Below are 13934 nucleotides of genomic sequence, written 5' to 3'. Positions count from 1 at the left end.
ATAAGCAAAGAGAAACGACAGTCCATCATTACTTTAAGACATGATGGTCAGTCAATACGGAACATTTCAAGACCTTTGAAAGTTTCTTCAAGTGCAGTCGCAAAAACCATCAAGCGCTATGATGAAACTGGCTCTCATGAGGACCACCACAGGAAAGGAAGACCCAGAGTCACCTCTGCTGCAGAGGATAAGTTCATTAGAGTTACCAGCCTCAGAAATTGCAGCCCAAATAAATGCTTCACAGAGTTCAAGTAACAGACACATCTCAACATTAACTGTTCAGAGGAGAATGCGTGAATCAGGCCTTCATGGTCTAATTGCTGCAAGGAAACCACTACTAAAGGACACCAATAATAAGAAGAGACTTGGAAATGTGTCCTTTGGTCTGGAGTCCAAATTTGAGATTTTGGGTTCCAACCGCCGTGTCTTTGTGAGACGCAGAGTAGGTGAACGGATGATCTCCGTATGTGTGGTTCCCACTGTGAAGCATGGAGGAGGAGGTGTGATTGTGTGGGGGTGCTTTGCTGGTGACACTCTCAATTATTTATTTAGAATTCAAGGCACACTTAACCAGCATGGCTACTACAGCATTCTGCAGCAATACTCCATCCCATCTGGTTTGCACTTAGTGGGACTATCATTTGTTTTTCAACAGGACAATGACCCAAAACACACTACCAGGCTGTGTAAGGGCTATTTGACCAAGAAGGAGAGTGATGGAGTGCTGCATCAGATGACCTGGCCTCCACAATCACCCGACCTCAACCCAATTGAGATGGTTTGGGATGAGTCAGATGGCAGAGTGAAGGAAAAGCAGTCAACAAGTGCTCAGCATATGTGGGAACTCCTTCAAGACTGTTGGAAAAGCATTCCAGGTGAGGCTGGTTGAGAGAATGCCAAGAGTATGCAAAGCTGTCATCAAGGCAAAGGGTGGCTATTTGAAGAATCTCAAATCTCAAATATAGTTTGATTTGTTTAACACTTTTTTGGTTACTACATGATTCCATATGTGTTATTTCATAGTTTTGATGTCTTCACTATTATTCTACAATGTAAAAATAAAGAAAAACCCTTGAATGAGTAGGTGTGTCCAAACATTTGACTGGTACTGTATATACTGTATTCTATACTATTCTGCCGCTCTGACATTGCTCGTCCATATATTTATTTATATATTCTTAATTCCATTGCTTTACTTAGATTTGTGTGTATTGGGTATATGTTGTGAAATTGTTAGATATTACTTGTTAGATATTACTGCACTGTTGGAGCTAGAAACACAAGCATTTCGCTACAACCGCAATAACATCTGCTAAGTATGTGACCGATACAATTTGATTTTATTATTTGATTTGATACATGCTTTATGTTAGATATTTTTTTTTGCAGAACGTTGGTGGAGCGCCACAGCGATGCATCTCTCCAACAGCACCCTGGAGAGGAGCGCTGGGAATGTACAAGTATTTGGCTCCCATGCCTTTGACAAAGTGGGCACTGCTTATCACAGGGCGGCATCAGCGCTCACCTATACTGAACAAAAATATAAACGCAACATGCAACAATTTCTACGATTTTACTGCGTTACAGTTCATATAAGGAAATCAGTCAATTGAAATCAATTCATCTATGGATTTCACATGACTGGAAATACAGATATGCATCTGTTGGTCACAGATACCTTTAAAAACAATGGGCCTCACAGTGGGTTTTAGGATCTCGTCACAGTATCTCTGTGCATTTAAATTGCCATTGATGAAATGAAAATGTGTTCGTTGTCTGTAGCTTATGCCTGAACATACCATAACCCCACCGCCATCATAGGGCAGGCACTCTGTCACAACGTTGACATCAGCAAACCGCTCACCCACACGACGCGTTACACGTGGTCTGCAGTGGTGAGGCCGGTTGGAGTACTGCTAAACTCTCTAAAACGACTTTGGAGGCAGCTTATACTAGAGAAATTAACATTCAAGTATCTGGCAACAGCTCTGGGGGACATTCCTGCAGTCATCATGCCAATTGCAGGCACTCTCAAAACGTGAGACATCTGTGGCATTGTGTTGTGTGACAAAATTGTACATTTTAGAGTGGCCTTTTATTATCCCCAGCACAAGGTGTAATGATCATGCTGTTTAATCAGCTTCTTGATATGCATTTACATTAAAATCATTTAGCAGACGCTCTTATCCAGAGCGACTTACAGTTAGAGAATACATATTTTTTTATACTGGCCCCCCGTGGGATTCGAACCCACAACCCTGGCGTTGCAAACGCCATTGCTCTATCAACTGAGCTACATCCCTGCCGGCCATTCCCTCCCCTACCCTGGACCAATTGTGCGCCGCCCATGAGTCTCCCGGTCGCGGCCGGCTGCGACAGAGCCTGGATTCGAACCAGGATCTCTAGTGGCACAGTTAGCACTGCGATGCAGTGCCTTAGACCACTGCGCCACTCAGGAGTATATGCCACACCTGTCAGGTGGATGGATTATCTCGGCAAAGGAGAAATGCTCAATAACAGGGATGTATACAAATTTGTGCACAACATTTGAGATAAATAAGCTTTTTGTGCATATGGATAATTTCTGGGATCTTTTATTTCACCTCATGAAACATGGGACCAACACTTTACATGTTGTGTTTATATTTTTGTTGTGTAAAAAGCCCATATGCCACTGGTTGAAATAAATTGCAATTGTTTTGGGGCAGAATTATGTGAGGTTTTATGTGTTGTTGGAGATGCCCCTTGGTCAGTTTAGCTGTCAATCTGCCGGCTGCCTAATGAGTGGCGGGCCCTGAGGGTGAGAGCACAAAGGGATAGGTCAACGAGTGATATACGCTTCAGTAAGGTTGGCTTCTTAGCAATGGTTATCATTGATCAACTTGTCAACTGTACCGCAGAAATATAATGTAAATCACAGAAAATAGATGTTGTGGTGGCAGCTGCAGAGAAGTACTTGGGTGTATGAGATTTGACTTCAGAAGAGTTACAGCGTGTGTTGAGTGGTGGTGTCCAGTCCTCCTAGGCCGTTGGGATGGTACAGGAGCCGATAGGGTCAAAGTAGTGGAATGGGGTAGTGGGTTTTTTAATGAATGTAGGGTTAGTTGGAAGGGTTTCCTCCACGCCCCATTTTGTATCACAAAGTATAATGGATTTATATTATAGTCCAGTTGGTGGCGATAATGCAACATATTGGAAGCCAACCGCTGTTAAACCCCACCGAAGAAAAATAAGAAACTGCTTAGCAATTTCGACGCATGCCTCGGAGCTCGATATGAAACGCAACATCACTAATGAAATGTAACCAACAGCTTCAAATGCTAACCGGAAAATCAGACAAACCTGTTGGGTATAGAATAGCACAAAACACTTCGATGGTTTTACCCGCACCCCTTCTGGTGGGATACAAAACACACAGAGAAAATGGCGGAACTTCAGAAGGAGGCAGGCCTGCCCCAAACCATCCAGGAGAACCGAAATGAAGACGAGCCGGGCAATTTAAAGGTAACAGAATGGCTCTGAGACCTCCGATTTTCACATTAAAAGAACAGAGATGCTGGATCCGACTTTTTCTGTGGTCTTTAGTCCGGTGATGGCTAGAAGGTATCCAGCTTTTGTAAAATTAACGTCAGATTTGACTTTTCGTAGTAGGTTAGGAAAATTTACGCAGCAGGTTAGGGTTAGCTAAAATGCCAAAAACTATACTTTTTATGTTAATTAGACTTGTCCCTTTAGTCCGGAAAAGTACAGATCCCGAGCGTCCCGAAGCTTCTGCGCATGTGGTATCACTTTATAAGCAGGTGTATATTTTCTATGCACAGAGAGCAGGCGAATGGTGCTCGTTTAATAAAGTTAGATCAAAGCTGAACGTCTGCAAGATTACATAATGATCACAGTATTCTACAGAACCGAATATAATAGGCTAGAACAACGTTACTGGTCTTACATTAACATTACACTATGCTATTATTCGGTTATGTAGAATACCTGATTTATAATGTGATCTTGCAGACATTGATTGAGCTTTGATCAAACTTCATTAAAGGAGGACCATTCGCTTGAGTAGCCTGTTCTCTATGGAAGGAGAATAATACACATGGGCTGACTTAGTGATTTGGAGGCCCCAGTCGAGGGCAGTCTAAAGAAATGCATATTGTATCTAGAGTCTAAGGGCCCAGGGCTGGATTTCTACTAAGCTAACATGGAATTGTTTTAAGATGGCCATACCAAGGATCATTTAGATATTTGATTTAGAATTTTAGGACACCAGTAGGTATAAAAAAAAAAAGATTTGATTAAACATTGAATTTAGCCTTACTGCTACAAGACCAGAGAAATGCATTGAATAACATATTAATACATGGAAAAACAGATGGTAAAACATTTTAATCAAAAGGAAGTATGTTTTGGTGTCTGTCCTATATCTGAGCGATATAAGAAAGCTCAGGGGGGGAAAATATATTTTCCAGTGGAATTGCCTGTATACCTTTTTTTACGTGGCAATGCCCTATTCACTTCCATTCATTTTTCGGGCCGGTACCGGGTTACCTTCAGATGAGTCCTGTGACACCGTTCGGACGCTACAGAAGTTTTCATGAGAAGACCGATTTTCGGGATGTCTCTTGGTCTGACAAACTCGGCTGTAGCTCGGCCACCTTCCACCGCAGGTGCAGAAGGCCGACGTCGGCAGATGTGGTGGATTGAGACGCAGCCCATGTAAAGATATATATCTCTAGCTTATGCCCAGCTCATGAGGCCCCTTAATGACGTGAGGCCTGAGGCAATTGCTTCTTCTGCCTAATGGTAAGTCTGCCAGTGTGCACAGAACATGATCTGCACATGCGCAGAAGCTTCTGGAAGCTCCGGATCTTTTCTTTTCCAGACTAAAGATCCCGAAAAAGTTGGATCCGCAGCCACAGCCTTAAAAGTATGCCAAACAAAAACCATTGAATGCAAAGTTAAACAAACCATACAACTCTATGCACAAGGATTACTTTTAACAATTTCCACAGAAAATTGGACAAAAACACATTTACTCGAAGAACAGTGCAGATGTAAAGTTTGGTAACAGAATGACGGTAAAATGTGACGTTTTCCAAAAACTCTTAAATATCTACTCCGAATTAAGATGAAAACATGTCTGCAGAAAGAATGGGTTGTTAGCTATGATATTAAGCCTCGAGTTTGAAAAAATCTCTTGGTTATTGAACTACAGTAAGTGAAGGGGATTAACACCCGGTAACAGAATGATGGAACGAATTACATAATTATGAATGTCATTCTTTTTCATGATGTATCCTGAATAGGTGCACAAAGGTAGAAATGTGTAATATCTTCCTTTGCGTGTTTGGGTATTAAGCCTATTCTACACACTGGCTATTATTCTAATGAGGTCCTCAAACAAGACCACATTTGGTTGGTCCGGACCTAACCTACTATGTACCAATCACAGACGTCTGTTTCACAAGTTTGGACATCACCGTAGAGTACACTTCAGTACATCATAGTACATACATTACAGTGTTGGTCGTTCTTCAGTGTGTGAGAGGGCTGGTTACAGTAACTGGAAAGAGGGGGATCATGGGTAGGTGTCAGTAAGAGCCGGGAGAGGTGACATTAACTGGAGAGAGAGACAGGGAGAAAGAGAGGGAGGGTTTGTCCAGACTGTTTTCACACTCTTGCTTTGACCACCACGTGAAAGAGAATGAAAAACAGTTATAGCAGTATTCCAGTGGAAGGGAGGACAGTAGCAGGTGACCCAACTGTGGTTTGTGACTACTATGAATTCCCATTGCAGCCAATTTAGTTGCAGTCATTCTGTTATAATTTTATTGGTAATTCTGTGCCTTAATAAATAAAAAAAAAGGACTCTTTTAGCTTTCATTTGACACCAAATTCAATGTGCTCCTATGAACTTCACATGCTAGTGCTCATGGGGCTTTTTACATGGAAATGTCCACTACTACTACTGTCAATGAACCTTCTCTAGCCTAGATCACTAGCCTATGTAATCAATATGCTATATCATGGTGATCTCTAGACCTAATGACAAATGAATCATCATTATCATGTTGATACTGCTAGGTATTTCAAATGATTAGACCTAGCTACTACTGTAAAGATGTCGACCTCAGTTTTTTGTTTAGCTATTTATTGTAAACTCAGCAAAAAAACAAACGTCCCTTTTTCAGGACCCTGTCTTTCAAAGATAATTTGTAAATTTCCAAATAACTTCACAGATCTTCATTGTAAAGGGTTTAAACACTGTTTCCCATGCTTGTTCAATGAACCATAAACAATTAATGAACATGCACTTATGGAACGTTCGTTAAGACACTAACAGCTTACCGACGGTAGGCAATTAAGGTCACAGTTATGAAAACTTAGGACACTAAAGAGGTCTTTCTACTGACTCTGAAAAACACCATCTGCGTGAACGTGCCTTAGGCATGCTGCAAGGAGGCATGAGGACTGCAGATGTGGCCAGGGCAATAAATTGCAATGTCCGTACTGTGAGACGCCTAAGACAGCGCTACAGGGAGACAGGACGGACAGCTGATCGTCCTCGCAGTGGCAGACCACGTGTAACAACACCTGCACAGGATCGGTACATCCAAACATCACACCTGCGGGACAGGTACAGGATGGCAACAACAACTGCCCGAGTTACACCAGGAACACACAATCCCTCCATCAGTGCTCAGACTGTCCGCAATAGGCTGAGAGAGGCTGGACTGAGGGCTTGTAGGCCTGTTGTAAGGCAGGTCCTCATCAGACATCACCGGCAACAATGTCGCCTATGGGCACAAACCCACCTTCGCTGGACCAGACAGGACTGGCAAAAAGTGCTCTTCACTGACGAGTCGCAGTTTTGTCTCACCAGGGGTGATGGTCGGATTCGCGTTTATCGTCGAAGGAATGAGCGTTACACCGAGGCCTGTACTCTGGAGCGGGATCGAGTTGGAGGTGGAGGGTCCGTCATGGTCTGGGGTGGAGTGTCACAGCATCATCGGACTGAGCTTGTTGTCATTGCAGGAAATCTCAACGCTGTGTGTTACAGGGAAGACATCCTCCTCCCTCATATATAATATAATATAATATGCCATTTAGCAGACGCTTTTATCCAAAGCGACTTACAGTCATGCGTGCATACATTATTTTTTTTTGTGTATGGGTGGTCCCGGGGATCGAACCCACTACCTTGGCGTTACAAGCGCAGTGCTCTACCAGCTGAGCTACAGAGGACCTCATGTGGTACCCTTCCTGCAGGCTCATCCTGACATGACCCTCCAGCATGACAATGCCACCAGCCATACTGCTCGTTCTGTGCGTGATTTCCTGCAAGACAGGAATGTCAGTGTTCTGCCATGGCCAGCGACGAGCCCGGATCTCAATCCCATTGAGCACGTCTGGGACCTGTTGGATCGGAGGGTGAGGGCTAGGGCCATTCCCCCCCAGAAATGTCAGGGAACTTGCAGGTGCCTTGGTGGAAGAGTGGGGTAACATCTCACAGCAAGAACTGGCAAATCTGGTGCAGTCCATGAGGAGGAGATGCACTGCAGTACTTAATGCAGCTGGTGGCCATACCAGATACTGACTGTTACTTTTGATTTTGACCCCCCCCTTTGTTCAGGGACACATTATTCAATTTCTGTTACTCACATGTCTGTGGAACTTGTTCAGTTTATGTCTCAGTTGTTGAATCTTGTTATGTTCATACAAATATTTACACATGTTAAGTTTGCTGAAAATAAACACAGTTGACAGTGAGAGGACGTTTCTTTTTTTGCTGAGTTTATATGCTATCTATTCTAATTTGGACTTTAACCGTAATGAAAAGTAGGCTATTTTATCTATTACAGAATTAATGTTGTTTTAGAGAACAGAGATGATAGGCCTATTAGTAATTCTGCAATTTTAAATGTGGTATTTCCAGGCAGAGGATATGGACACCCCAGAAGACCTGCAAGAAGACAGCCTGATCGAGTTGGAACGCTTCCACAGTTCTAATAATGAGCAGCAAGATGGACATTTGGCAGTTAGGAGGAATGTAATATTAGAACAAACTAAATTCAACCAAAGACAACAAGAAGCAGGAGAGACAGCTGATGATTTTATCACTGCACTTCATTGTTTGTCAGAACATTGCGGTTATGGAGCACTGCTAAGTGAGGTGATAAGAGACAGACTAGTTGCAGGCTTACGTGACAGAAGACTGTCCAAGCAATTACAAATGGACCCAGAACTAACACTGGATAAAGCTGTCACACGCATTCGTCAAACTGAACTTGTGGAAAAGCAACAGGACCTGCCCGAGAATACCTTCAAAGCTGCCAGCAGTGCGGCAAATGTAGACGGTGTGCTTTCACATAGCAAACAGCAATGCCCAGCCAATGCCCAGTGCCAATCAGAGAAGAAGAATCAAAACTCAGAAAGACCACAACAACCCCAAACAACACAGGAGAATGGAGAGGAACCCCAAGATACTGATGACTCTGATGAGTGGATCGAGGGTTTCAGTCCTGGAGGAGAGAAGCCACACTTCTTCTCTGACTGCGGTCAGAACTTTCAAAAAGTAAGGGATCTTATAAGACACCATCGAACACATACAGGAGTGAAAGAAATGTTCTGCCCTGATTGTGGGAAAAGTTTTACCCGCTCTGATAATCTGAAAAGGCACCAGATGACACATAAGAAAGGGGGTGATTGTCCTTACTGTGATAAAAGCTTTTCTGAACCGGGAGAACTAAAAATACACATGGAAGTACATAGTCAAGAAAGGCCATACCTTTGCCCCGACTGTGGGAAGAGATTCAAACAGTTATGGGTGTTGAAAAATCACCAGCTAAAACATACAGAGAAGATTTCACCACGGGAAAGGCATCACCGCTGCTCCGACTGTGGGAAGAACTTTACACGAAGTCATAGTCTTAGAAGACATCAGCAAGAAACACATACAGGTGAGAAGCCTTATCACTGCTCTAATTGCGACAAAAGTTTTGCGGGACGTGAGAGACTTAAAAAACATCAACTAACACACAAGGAAAAGAAACATAAACATTACCGCTGTTCAAGGTGTGATAAAATATTTCCTGACATAGCAAAACTAAGATCACACCTTCCAGTACATTCCGTAGACCTGGCACTCCACTGTTCTGACTGTGGAAAGTGTTTCTTAAACAAGGGAAAGTTCGAAAGACACCAAATAATACACACTGCAAGTGGAAAAAAACCATTCCTCTGCACTGACTGTGGGGATGGTTTTACAAATTTACGACGGTTGGAAGAGCACCAGCGAACGCACACCGGAGAGAAACCGTACCACTGCACTGAATGCGGGAAGAGTTTTGCACGTGAATGGACATTAAAGAGTCACAAGCAAGTGCATAAGTTAAAACACTCTGGAGAAAGAGCAGCCTATCCTTGCTCTGAGTGTGGAAAGACCTTCTCCCGTTCACGTGACGTGATGACTCATGTGAGAAGGGTGCATAATAAAGAGAGACCTTTCCAGTGCTTCTGCTGTGAAAAACGTTTTTTCCAAAAGAACTTCCTTACAGTGCACATGAGAATTCACACTGGAGAGAAACCGTACCAGTGCTCAGACTGTGGACAAAGCTTTTCCCAAATTGGCGACCGAAAACGCCACCAGAAGAGGCAACACTCTAAAGAGGAGACTTGACCTCTATACTAGTGTGGAAGGCCACCTAATTTGTGCAAAAGTCAGTCCTCTCCTCTCCTCCGTGACTCGGAAACTGATGAGTGGTCGCCATATGTAGGAGAGTAACAATTTGTTAGTAGGCGAATGGAGGAGATTGCTCCCCTCAATTCAATTGCCTCCTTTAGCAGAGAAACATCAGGGAAGAATCTCAATTGCATACTCCTCGCATCCTCTCCACTCGCCGCCACCTCAACCCATTGGAGGAAAAGGTCATAGGGGAGGGACCTCTGGCTTTCTCATCCAATGGGTTTTGAGAAGGAGGCGAGGAGAGATGACGCGGGGAGTATGCAATTGAGATTCTCTTTTATCACCCTCAGAGTTTCCACCCTGCAAATGTGTATTTGTTAATCCTTTTAAACTACCCAAAAGGCTATTTCAAAGAGAAAAATTGTAGTTAATATATGGACTTGACTATTAGAACCAAGATTTCACTGGACAATTAATATCAAGGATGTGATCATTAAACATTTACACAGTCCACTACAGTGGAGGCTGCTGAGGGGAGGACGACTCATAATAATAGCTGGAGTGGAGTCAATGGAATGGTATCAAACATGTGGTTTCCATGTGGTTATTACCATTACATTGACTCCTTTCCAGTCATTATTATGAGCCGTCCTCCCCTCAGCAGTCTCCACTGGTCCACTATAGTAAAAAAAAATAAACATGTCTCTCAGATTCATGAACATTTGACTCAAGTTATTAAATGTCCAAGTTATTCGGATTGCAACATATTCATGCCATGTACTCTCTTGTGATTTCCTAGTTCTGAAAGTGAGATCAGAAGATTTGTGATAGCCACTGACACAGAAGCAGCAATATGGAACTTTTTTTGGGAAACCAGACAAAATGCACATATAAATGTGAATCATTCTCATTGAAAGCAAGTGCGCTATTTCTATGCTTTCCATGTTTAAGTTTCGTTTTTGCTTCTTACTTTCGGTTTTGTACACCAGCTTCAAACAGCTGAATATACACTGCTCAAAAAAATAAAGGGAACACTTAAACAACACAATGTAACTCCAAGTCAATCACACTTCTGTGAAATCAAATTGTCCACTTAGGAAGCAACACTGATTGACAATACATTTCACATGCTGTTGTGCAAATGGAATAGACAACAGGTGGAAATTATAGGCAATTAGCAAGACACCCCCAATAAAGGACTGGTTTTGCAGGTGGTGACCACAGACCACTTCTCAGTTCCTATGCTTCCTGGCTGATGTTTTGGTCACTTTTGAATGCTGGCGGTGCTTTCACTCTAGTGGTAGCATTTGACGGAGTCTACAACCCACACAAGTGGCTCAGGTAGTGCAGCTCATCCAGGATGGCACATCAATGCGAGCTGTGGCAAGAAGGTTTGCTGTGTCTGTCAGCGTAGCGTCCAGAGCATGGAGGCGCTACCAGGAGACAGGCCAGTACATCAGGAGACGTGGAGGAGGCCGTAGGAGGGCAACAACCCAGCAGCAGGACTGCTATCTCCGCCTTTGTGCAAGGAGGAGCAGGTGGAGCACTGCCCGGCCACAAATGTGCATGTGTCTGCTCAAACGGTCAGAAACAGACTCCATGAGGGTGGTATGAGGGCCTGACGTCCACAGGTGGGGGTTGTGCTTACAGCCCAACACCGTGCAGGACGTTTGGCATTTGCCAGAGAACACAAAGATTGGCAAATTCGCCACTGGCGCCCTGTGCTCTTCACAGATGAAAGCAGGTTCACACTGAGCACATGTGACAGACGTGACAGAGTCTGGAGATGCCGTGGTGAACGTTCTGCTGCCTGCAACATCCTCCAGCATGACCGGTTTGGCGGTGGGTCAGTCATGGTGTGGGGTGGCATTTCTTTGGGGGGCCGCACAGCCCTCCATGTGCTCGCCAGAGGTAGCCTGACTGCCATTAGGTACCGAGATGAGATCCTCAGACCCCTTGTGAGACCATATGCTGGTGCGGTTGGCCCTGGGTTCCTCCTAATGCAAGACAATGCTAGACCTCATGTGGCTGGAGTGTGTCAGCAGTTCCTGCAAGAGGAAGGCATTGATGCTATGGACCGCCTGTTCCCCAGACCTGAATCCAATTGAGCACATCTGGGACATCATGTCTCGCTCCATCCACCAACTCCACGTTGCACCACAGACTGTCCAGGAGTTGGCGGATGCTTTAGTCCAGGTCTGGGAGGAGATCCCTCAGGAGACCATCCGCCACCTCATCAGGAGCATGCCCAGGCGTTGTAGGGAGGTCATACAGGCACGTGGAGGCCACACACACTACTGAGCCTCATTTTGACTTGTTTTAAGGACATTACATCAAAGTTGGGTCAGCCTGTAGTGTGGTTTTCCACTTTAATTTTGAGGGTGACTCCAAATCCAGACCTCCATGGGTTGATAAATTTGATTTCCATTGATAATTTTTGTGTGATTTTGTTGTCAGCACATTCAACTATGTAAAGAAAAAAGTACTTAATAAGATTATTTCATTCATTCAGATCTAGGATGTGTTATTTTAGTGTTCCCTTAATTTTTTTGAGCAGTGTACAATATTTTTGATTATGGAAAATAATAATATTTCACAGCTGTTTAGACAACTAGCTCTCACAGTCTCACTAAAGAATTAGAAGTTCATCCATGTTTCTCAAACGTCAAATTTCGAAGTGTTTAAGGTAAAATGTAGGTAATAACTCTGAATGATAAGGGCTAAGGTTTGGGATAGGCTTACAAAAAATCTCAACTTTCTAGCGCTGTATTCGAACTTGCAACCTTTTGGAATCATAGGCAGATGCTTATACCACCCACCATGCCCTAACAAACCGAAACCTACTTGAAGATAACAGCGTTTACTGTTGCCCATAGTGTCCTGTTTTCACGTCATTTCCCGACGTCCACAGACATGGATGGACGTCGAATACCGACTTGTATCACGGGTGACCTGGCTTGGTTTAGATGGTACAATGATTCTCTACACTATACTTGCTTGTTCTGTCACAAACTGAAATTAGGTGAACTATTAATATTTTAGCAACCAGGAAATGGTGGAGCGATTTTCTGCATAGTGCATCTTTAAGTGTCTTGAATCAGAAAAGCCTTTCCCACATTTCTTGCAGGAGTATGGCCTGACTCCTGTGTGCATGTGGGTTTTGACATGATTGGCTTGTCTGAATCGTGTCCCACAGACGTCACAGCTGAAAGGCTTCTCTCCCGTGTGGACTCGCTCATGTCTTTTAAGATGACCGATAAATCCGAAAGTCTTCCCACAATCACTGCACTTGTGTGGTTTCCTACCTGTATGGATCAGCTGATGTATCTTAAGAGATTGTTTTGTAATAAATCGCTTTCCACAACAACCACAAGCATTGGGCTTCTCTCCAGTGTGTAATTTCTGGTGATGGTCAAAAGTTTAAGGAGAAAATGAAGTATTTCTGCATGAGCACATAGCCGCGGGATGTAGGGGTGCTAACGGTGCTGCAGCACCCCCTTATAAAAAATACATAAAAATAAAAATCCCACCAAATTAGTGCGCTAGGCCTTTATTGCTCCTGTAGGAGCAGAGAACGATACTTCTCAGCAGAGCGGAGAAAAAAACTCCTCCGTACTGGAAAGATACTTGTGGTTTCTAGCTAACATTACACCAGTCAAAGCAGTGGAGCGTGTATTGAAGCAAAAACCTTTAGTGGTCAACACCATTCATCTTTGGGCGATGGGGAGAGGGGGTTTGCAAAATACTATCATATCACGCAATTATACCGTTTATAAAATGGTCAGATATCTATTTTTAATACAGACTAGCTAAAAAATACTTAAATTGATAAATTATCCAATGGATTAAGGATTTTATGGGGGGGGGGGGGGGGGAAGTGGCCGTTCAAAAACACAAGTTTGCACCCCCTATTTTAATTTGCTCCATGGCTCAGGCTGCCAAGTGGACAGAAGGTTGTTTTGGCTCATCTCAGTTGCGAAGAGGAATAACTCTGCAGCTGTTTCTGAATAATAAACAATACCATGCTGGTGGGTGGTAACATTCAAATAAAACCCAGCGCTGAAAACTAAACGTAGGCTGAATTTTTTTTAAATGCCATAACATACACTACATTACCAAAAATATGTGGACACCTGCTTGTTGAACATGTCATTCGAAAATCATGAGCATTAATATGGAGTTGGTCCCCCCCCTTTGCTGCTATAACAGCCTCTACTAGATGTTGGAACATTGCTGCGGGGACTTGCTT

General features: G+C 43.5%; 1 protein-coding gene across 1 annotated transcript in view; it reads left to right on the top strand.

The window, feature by feature from the left end:
* Positions 1 to 3218: 3218 nt before the first annotated feature.
* Positions 3219 to 13934, top strand: part of LOC311115387 (uncharacterized protein) — a gene marked incomplete at its 3' end in the record, with an annotated part of 23138 nt that continues 12422 nt past the window's right edge. The window contains exons 1-2 of the mRNA XM_084190565.1: positions 3219 to 3504; positions 7937 to 9075. Of these exons, the coding sequence (XP_084046691.1) occupies positions 3424 to 3504; positions 7937 to 9075 (1220 nt within the window). The 5' untranslated portion in view covers positions 3219 to 3423. The remainder of the gene's footprint in view (positions 3505 to 7936; positions 9076 to 13934) is intronic.

Source organism: Coregonus lavaretus, assembly GCF_964263955.1.
Source record: "Coregonus lavaretus genome assembly, contig: HAP1_SCAFFOLD_123, whole genome shotgun sequence".
NCBI lineage: Eukaryota > Metazoa > Chordata > Actinopteri > Salmoniformes > Salmonidae > Coregonus > Coregonus lavaretus.
The sequence above is the reverse complement of the archived record's forward strand: the minus strand, read 5'-3'. Positions and strand labels throughout refer to the sequence as shown.